General features: G+C 63.3%; 1 protein-coding gene across 1 annotated transcript in view; it reads left to right on the top strand.

The window, feature by feature from the left end:
* PPRC1 (peroxisome proliferator-activated receptor gamma, coactivator-related 1) overlaps window positions 1–6,157 on the top strand; it is a 9,729-nt gene extending 3,572 nt beyond the window's left edge. The window contains exons 4-13 of the mRNA XM_019471680.1: window positions 1–505; window positions 919–977; window positions 1,405–1,460; window positions 1,825–1,892; window positions 2,056–2,854; window positions 4,436–4,609; window positions 4,782–4,845; window positions 5,094–5,215; window positions 5,352–5,503; window positions 5,825–6,157. The exon at window positions 1–505 is cut by the window's left edge and continues 2,247 nt beyond it. Of these exons, the coding sequence (XP_019327225.1) occupies window positions 1–505; window positions 919–977; window positions 1,405–1,460; window positions 1,825–1,892; window positions 2,056–2,854; window positions 4,436–4,609; window positions 4,782–4,845; window positions 5,094–5,215; window positions 5,352–5,503; window positions 5,825–5,928 (2,103 nt within the window). The 3' untranslated portion in view covers window positions 5,929–6,157. The remainder of the gene's footprint in view (window positions 506–918; window positions 978–1,404; window positions 1,461–1,824; window positions 1,893–2,055; window positions 2,855–4,435; window positions 4,610–4,781; window positions 4,846–5,093; window positions 5,216–5,351; window positions 5,504–5,824) is intronic.
* Window positions 6,158–8,461: the final 2,304 nt, after the last annotated feature.

Raw genomic sequence — 8,461 nt, 5'->3', positions numbered from 1 at the left:
CCCCCGGCCCCGGCCCTTGCCCAGCCCCTGGCAGCCCCATCGGCTGCTGCTGCTCAGCCCAGCAGGGTCCCTCCTGCAGCTCCAGCCCAGCCCACCGTGGCCCCCCAGGCTGCCCCCACCCAGCCTCCAGAGGAGCCCCAGGCTGCAATCCCCACCCAGCTCCCAAAGGCCCCCCCAGCTGCTATCCGTTGCCCTGCGGAGGTGTCCCCTGCCGCTGGCCCTGTTGGGGAGTCCACTGGCACCCACGCCGTGGAGGAGGCTGCGGGGCCGGGCAAGGGGGCAGTGGAGAAAGCCCTGCCGGACCCCAAGTCAGCTGCTGGGCAGGAGCCATCCGGCCACAAATCCACCTCCCAGGCTGCAGCACCACCACCGAAAGCGGGTCGAGAGAGCAGCCTGCCCACCAAGGCACCCGCCGCACGGCCATGGAGGCACCAGCCACTCCTCAGCCTGGCGCAGCCCAGTGACAGCAGCAAGGACATCGTGCAAGCCTTCATCAGCGAGATCGGTGAGCAGGAGGGCTGCGGGGCGCTGGGCTGAGCGTCGCCAGCCGGTGAGGCTGTGGTGCTGCCGGCAGCCCAGGTAGCGGGACCGGTTCCTGGCACTTCTCGGGGTGAGGGCGGCAAAGCTGCACCCACGGGCTTGCAGTCTCTTTCCAGCACCCTGTCAGGACATTGCCTCCAGTGGATGGTCTGGGCTTGCTGTGCCCAAACTGGTCCCTCCTGGGGCTGCAGAGCTGGGTGCTCCTGTTGCCGCTGTGGGAGACTTGGAGCTGCTGCAGGCTCTGCTGCTGCTTCTCCCCAGTGCTCGCCCTGTCACCTGAGGAGGCTGCTGCAGGGGGAGGATGGGGCCGGGGTGCATCCCCGTGGTGCCGGGAGGGTTTTGGCTGACCTGACTTGCCATGCTCTCTCCCTGGCCCAGGAATCGAAGCCACCGACCTGTCCAGCCTGCTGGAGCAGTTCGAGAAGTCTGAAGGTGCGGTTGTGGCGTGTTGTGCTGTCCCCTGCGGGGCTCCTTCCGTGCCACGCCAGCTTCCCCGGGCTGCCCATGGTCCCTGTGGTGGGGTGGGAGCGAGGAGGCCGGGACGCTGCTGCGTGTGGGCTGGTGTTACCCTGCCTGAGTGCCTTGTCCTTGGGGGTGTCTCTGCCCCCATCTCTTTCCTGGACTGTGAAAGCGGCCGGGGGTTCCTGGGGCAGCCAAGGGGGTGGTGAAGAGCCTGGGAAAGAAAGGGGACTTGCAGCAGCTCTCTGCAAGGAGCTGGGTTGGGGCACTGTGAAACCTCTCCCTTGCTGTGCCCGGGGTGCTTTGTGTGTCCGTCCCGCCTCCTCCGTATGCAGGGTCTGTCCCCTGCCCTCCAGCCCCAGCCTCTCGCCACCCTCACCCACACACTCTTTTCAGCCAAAGGAGGAGGCGGAGGGCGCCGTGCACCCCGCCGGGGACAGGCGGCCGGCGGGGAGCTCCGGGTGGGTCCCTCCACAGCAAGTGCCCCAGTGTGGAGCCTGGCAGAGGGCTGAGCCCTGCCTTCAGCGGGGGCATGGGGCAGCTCTCGGTTCCGGCAGGGTCCAAACAGTGCTGGGGCTGCATCCACCAGCCCAGGAGGAGGTGAGCTCCTCACTGGGCTGGGGGTCAGAGCTGGCACTGAGGGGGAAAAACTGGGGGGAGCAGTGATGGGCGTGACCGGGCTGTGCAAGCTCCATCCTTGCAGCTCTCTCAGATCCTCTGTTCCCCCTGTCGGGCAGGGGGGTAGCTCTGGCAGGTGCCCCAGGCATGGGGACTGGGGCTAGGCTTTGGCCACTGTGTTTGACAAAGCTCCTTTCCCCTTCTCAGGCCCGAGACCCAGCAGGACAGGAAGCCCCCGGACAGCCTGCAGGCCTCTGAGCTGGCCAACGTGGCAGGTAGTGCCCGGGGTGAGGCAGGGGAGCCCGCCGTGTCTGGGCAGGGGCTGTCGTGGCATTGGGGGAGACCCTGGTGCTTGAGGGCAGGTGGGCCGGGAGGGAGCCCCAGCTGGGCGGGTCGCAGCGAGGGGCTGCTCCTGAAAGCCCTCTGGTGCTCTTGCAGGCCTCACCCCCCCAGCGACACCCCCCCACCAGCTCTGGAAGCCATTGCCCGCTGTCTCACTGCTGGCCAAGGCCAAGTCGCCTGGGTCCGTGCCCCAGGAAGGGCCCCAGAAGACAGCCAAGCTGACGAAAGCCAAGCCGCTGCTCCAGAGCAAGCTCCAGGGGAAGAGCCTGGCGCCGGCCCCTGCCAGCTCAGCCCCCAGCCACGTCTGCTCGGGAGACCACGACTACTGCATCCCAGGTGCGGCGCGGCTGGAGAGCAACAGCAGCCCCGGCACACAGCCCCCCACCGAGGGCGGCTCCCGCTGGAACGTCAAACACCACCGGGACATCACTATCAAACCCATCTCCTCCTTAACCAAACGGACGCTGGACCAACCCAAGCCCACCCCGCCAGCCCCCGCCACCACTGTGGGGCCCAGCCAGGAGCCCCTGGGGACGGCCTGCCTAGCTCCCCTGGATTATCGGACTAGCGTCCCCAACAAGGCCACCGCCGGGTGCAGCAGCCCCCCCACCTCGGTGCTCCTGTCTCCAGCCGCATCCCCCTGCCGGGACCAGGAGATGCGGACTCCCAGTGCCCAGCCCAGCCATGCTGCTGCCAAGAGGTCCCTGCGCTGCTACCGGAGACCCCGGGACTCGCCCAGCCCCTCTGCTGGCAGCTGGAGGGCTGGCAGGAGCCGTGCCAGCCGCTCCTTCAGCTCCAGTTCGGATGGAGCTAGCGAATCCTCATCTTCATCTTCATCCTCATCCTCCCGATCCCGGTCACGGTCGTTCTCCCCACCGCCCAAGCGGTGGCGAAGGTAAGCGGTGGAGTGTCGGTCTGCTTGCTCTTTGGCCAATTGCCTGGTGGCCGGTCTTTTGCGAGGGTGCCCAGACACCTCTTTATGGACCTACCTGATGGTCGTATCTGACCTTTTTGTCCTTGTGGCCCCCCTTAAGGGGTGCCTGGCTTGCTGTGAGCAGCAGAGACTGGGGGAACTGCTGTGACACCCTGCCAGCGCAGTGGGCGTCTGGCTGAACCCCACGTCTAGGCACGTGTTCCTGCAAAGCCACCTCTGAGCCAGGCTTCCTTACCCCTCCTGGAGCACTGTGGTACGAGTCCTTGGCTGCACCATGGCTTTTGGATGCGTTTGCTGGGGTATTAAGGCAGCTGTTGGTGTTTGTGCTGTGGAGCTGTTACAACCTTAGGTGTAGAAATGAGAGGAGCCACAATGGCAGCAGGGGGCTGCTGGAGGCAAGCAGAGAAAAACCTGTCTGGCTTGGCTGCCTTAGGGGTTCCCTGTGCTCCTTGTGGACGTGGCTGCGTAGGAAAGTGGGGTGGCTTGATCTCTGTGGGAAGCATTTCTTTTGGAGTCCTTGTGCATCTGAGTGATGCACAGCCTGTCCCAGCTGGGGTGGGAGGCACTGGAGCTGGCAAGTGATCCCTCATCTGCCCTTCCCTGGGCGTTCAGCCAGTTTTGGAGACATCCCAGGTCACTGGGCATGAAGGGCTTGTCCAATCAAGGCCCCTCCATTGGTGGCCAATAGATGTGGAGGCTGGAGTTGGAGAGGACATGAATGTAGTGCCGTGTCCCAGGGATGCGCAGCTCAGGGACTGGCCCTGTCTGGCTTGGCTTTTCCAGCAAATGCGGCTGGCTCTGTGCTGGGAAATGTCCCCATGCACTGCTGTCCTGACACGCTGTCCTCCAGGAGAATTATGTGGCAGTACCAGGCAGCACGCCCCACTCGTGGCCTGGGTTTGCCTATGGCGGGAATCACCCATGGGCAGCATGTTTAGAGAGGGACACTGTTGCTGGCTGGAGGCAGCACAGCTTGATCCCAGAGGGGTTTCAGTCCTGCTGCCCTTAAGCTTTGCCTGGACCTGCCAGAGAAGCTCTTGCAGGCAGGAGGCTGTGGGCACAGAAGCCCAGCCCCGTCCCGGTGCATGCCACAGCCCTCGGTGTGGTCGGAGGCACGTGTGGTCTCCATTTGCATGGCTGTTGAGTGCAACGCCGATGTGATGGCTTCAGTGTCATCCTGTGCACGGTGTGGGGCTCAGCACGGCAGCCCCGGCCCCTCCTGGGCCCTTGCCTGGTCGCAGCCATGTGCTGCACGGTTCCCCCATGACTATCTCTTGCTCTTCGGAGGCTGTGCCTGTTATGAGCCTGCTCCCTTTTTGCTGCAGTGTTTGGAGCCAAGTGGAGCAACATCTCTGTAGCGTCGTTACTGCCCTGGCAAACTTGGGCAGAGGTTTCCATAGCCCAGCTCACCCTGGGGATGGGTCCTGTCCGAGTGGGGTGTTGGGTACCTTGGAGAGGATGGAGGTCTTTTTCTTCTCCGGAGCCTTGTGGTGCTGGGCTTGCGGAGGGCTCGGCACTGAGCTGTGTCTCTCCTTCCCCCAGGTACCGCTCAAGATGTTCCCACAGCTCCTCCTCCCGCTCCAGCTGTGGGTCATGTGGCAGGTCCCGGGACAGGTCCTCATCCTCATCATCAACATCCTCCTACTCATCCAGGTCCACGTCCCGCAGCCAGTCCCGCTCCCCCTCGCCTCGCAGGAGGAGTAACAGGCGGAGAAGGTGAGCGTGGCCACCCTGCACGGGTGTGAGCTCCCCCCAACCCATCTCCTGGCCTCCTGTGTCCCGGGCAGGGGTGGACCTACTCCTTTAGTATCTCCCTTGTGTCCAGCATCACTCTCTTCTGGCACCCTCATGACCCTGTAGCTCATGTGTCCGGTTTCTGCCCTGCCAGATACAGTTACGATGCACAGGACCATTACCAAAGGCAGAGGATCCTCCAGAAGGAACGTGCAATAGTGAGTGCTGGAGGGCTGGGAAGCTGGGGCTGGAGATTTGGGGGTCCCCAGCCCCTCCATCACTTCAGAAAGCTGTGAGGTTGCAGCCTGGCAGGCAGCATTGCTGGGAGGCTCTGGCCAGGGCATGGTGTCATGGGTGGCGATGCAGGGAGGGCGCTCTGTGCGAGAGGTCCTGCTTACCGGGAGGGCTCAGAGATGCCGAGTCCCCCCCATTCCCATCTCACGGGACGGTGCATCCCTGCCTACAGGAGGAGCGGCGAGTTGTGTTTATTGGCAAGATCCCCAGCAGGATGACACGGTCGGAGCTGCGGCACCGCTTCTCTGTGTTTGGGGACATCGAGGAGTGCACCCTGCACTTCCGCTCTGAGGGGTAAGAGCTGTGGGGGCAGCCCCTTCCCAGGGATGGCTCCTCTTGGCCCTTCTCCCATTCTTCAAGGGGACGGTGCAGACCAAGCGGGGACAAACATGCTGCATTGCTGCTGATCTCCTTCCTTCTCCGGCTCCAGGGACAACTATGGCTTTGTCACCTACCGCTATGCCGAGGAAGCCTTTGCCGCCATCGAGAGCGGGCACAAGCTGCGGCGCCCGGACGAGCAGCCCTTCGACCTGTGCTTCGGCGGCCGCCGGCAGTTCTGCAGGAGGAACTATGCTGACTTGGGTGAGTCGCGCAGCCCCCAAGTTGGGGGGTGGCACCCTGGGTCCTCTCTCCTTCCCAGCGGTGTAGGGGTCCCCATCCTTGGGGTCAGTGAGGCTTGGCTGGGCAGGGCCACGTCTGGGGTAGTCCTGCCCCGAGGGGAGGCTGGATGGGGCTCCCCGTCCCTCCAGTGCTGTGATGGAGGCCAGGTCCGGTCCTCCATCAGCCCAGTTCTGGGTCTAGAGGTTGGCACGTGAAGTGAGATGGGAAGGAGTTGCTGTGGGGATGGCCGGAACTGTGCCAGTGTCCCCATGGCTCAAGGCAGCCTCTCCCCGTGTCTTCCAGACTCAAACCGGGAGGATTTCGACCCAGCCCCCGTCAAGAGCAAGTTTGACTCTCTGGACTTCGACACGCTGCTGCGGCAGGCACAGCGCAGCCTGCGGAGGTAGCGGCAGGCAAGGCGGAGCGCCCGCCCCCACTTTTATACTCAAATACAAAAGACAAAAAAAGTATGGAGAGAGAGATGGGGTTTTTAAGAAAAAGAAAAAGGAAAAAAAGAAATTTGTTTTATAACCAATATTTAAGGAGGATGGGTCATTTGCCTTTGACCGGAGGGGCCCAGGTGAGTGGCAGCCCCAGGCTTGCCCCAGCCATGTAATAAATGTGGATGCCCAAACAGCAGCACTGCCTTGTCTCCTCCTTCGTGTGGGCCATTCCCAGGCGTGGGCTCAGGCTGTGCCCCCTCAGGACCCCGAGGGCTCTGTGCTAGGGTCTGGCCCCATGAGAGGTAGCACAGGTTGGGGACTGGGTGCAGGAGTGGGGTGTCTGGGGAAAGTAGGGCAGGACGGGGGTTACTGAGCTGCTCTGAGGGGTCTGTGGCAGCCCTCAGATGGCCTGGCACAGGGTGAACGCTTCTTTGGGGACAGGCAGTGCAGACCCCTCTGACTGTTTCTTGGGCTCTGCTGGAGCGAGGAGCCGGCACCCCAGCCCCGAGGCACCTGGCTGGGTTTTGGGGCCACCTGCACCTTCCGTGGTGGCCACGGAGGGGCAGTGCAAGATCCTCCTCCACCACCGCTCCCCGCTGCGGGCTGGAGTGCAGGGGGCTTTAGCCCCTGGCAGAGCACAGGCAGGGGTCTGCTTGCTCTGAGGGCAGTGTGCGCAACCATGGCGTCTGCCTGTCTGCCTGTCCCCCTTGAGCCTGCTGGTTAGTTTTGCTCCAGCTCGTCAGAAAGAGAGGGATCTCTGATATCTCATCTCGTCCCCCAAGGGAGAGGTGTTGGTGTGTCTGCAGAGAGGTTCCAGGCATCCGCAGTGGGCAGAGCACAGCGGGGTGGTGTGTGGCAGAGGAAGGATGGACAGTGACAGGGAGGGGATGCAGGATGCCTGTCCAGGCCCTCCCATGCATTGTGGCTCATGGAGGAGAAGGGCGATCCCAGGCAGTGCCCAAGGGAACGTGCTTGGTCCTGCTGCCTGCACCTCTCCCTGAGCCAGCAGTGCCAGGGCCCTGCACCCCACACTTGTGCTCGCAGCCAGAGAAATCCCCTGCTGCAGGCTGCTCCTGGGCTGGGACAAGCCCAGGGATCCCCAGTGCTGGAGTGGGGCTAAGCTGGCAGTGCTGGCTGGGAATCCCGAGGTAGCATCGAGCACCCCAGCTTCGGGACTGGGACAGGCTTGGGCAGGGTGCAGTGGTGCCCGGTTGGGCACCCTCTCAGCACACCCTGGGGTGGGCGATCCCGCAGCCGCCCGGCTGGGCTCTGCAGAGCTGGGGGAGCATGGAGGGAAGGGACAGGGAATGGACCTCCCCAGGGCTCCTCGTAGTGCCTGGGGTAGGAGGGGGCTGGTCAAAGTCCCCCCAGACCCCTTGTTTGATGGAGGCAGCACCCACTCCTCTGGTAGGAGAGCAGGGAGGGGAATAGCAGCAATAAACCCATGGTGGGGTGTCCAGCGGGCGTGATGCAGAGCCAGGAGTTCAGCCAAGCCGATGCTGATGCTGCCTGGATCATGCTCAGGCCTTTGAGGCCCTTTGGGGTGTGCTGCAGCAATCTTATGGTCCACTATTAGCACAGTGGCTGGAGCCCACTTGTGCCCTCTCTGCTCTCCTGGATGGAGAGGAATGCTCCTGCCTGCACGCTGGGTGACTCGTGCTGCTCTGTAGCTCAGCCCAGAGAGGCCCCCACAGTACCACAGGTATGTGGGGTGCGGTGAGGCTGTCAGCGGGGTGAGCCCCGGGGCGAACTCCTGTCCTTTCCTGCCTGGCCCTGGACTTTGCACAAAGGAGGGTCCAAGGAGGTGGCTGCAGGCAAAGGTGTGAGTGGGATGGTGGGGGGAGGCAGGCAGGGGGCTGTTAATCAGTAACGCAGCTCTTCCCAGAGATGTTGGTTTGGCAGGAGGGGGTGAAAGCCAGTGCCCAGCAGGGACTCAGCAGGAGGATGTGAGTGGCCCTTTCCGGGATGCCGTGCAAACCCCTTTTGCTGTAGCACACATGCAGCCCCTCTCCTGCCCAGGGCAGCTGGGCTGATCGCGGCACTGACAAGTGTCTCCCCCATCTCTGAGCTGCCGCAGCAGCGCTGGGGGCGTGTGGATCCAAGTAAGAGTGTTGCAAGGAAGAGCGCCTGTTCAACCAGCGGCAAAAACACCCGCAAGCTGTAGGCTGGTTCAGGTCTGAAGAAAGGCTCGTGAGCCCGAAATCTTGTTTGCCTTCTCCAACTGCTTTAGCTGGTCTCAAACTTTCTTCACAGCCTTTCCTTGAACCTCTGCTGCAGCTGTGGAGGCAGGCGGGAGCTGGGAATGTCATGGGGAAGCCGGAGCTGGGTGTGGGGGACGTCCCCTGGCAGAATAACCCCTGGGACCCCGGGGATGTGCTACCCCATGGACCTGACGTGTGTGCGTTTGGGCAGCCCTGTGAGCACAGCGTGACCCCAAATGTGTGTGCCACTGGCCACAGCGCAAACATGGCTGTGTCCTTGCGTTCCTGGGGCTGGG

This window comes from Aptenodytes forsteri, unplaced genomic scaffold, assembly GCF_000699145.1.
Source record: "Aptenodytes forsteri isolate BGI_AS27 unplaced genomic scaffold, ASM69914v1 Scaffold15, whole genome shotgun sequence".
NCBI lineage: Eukaryota > Metazoa > Chordata > Aves > Sphenisciformes > Spheniscidae > Aptenodytes > Aptenodytes forsteri.
Note: the sequence above shows the minus strand (reverse complement) of the source record. Positions and strands in the feature narration are given on the sequence as shown.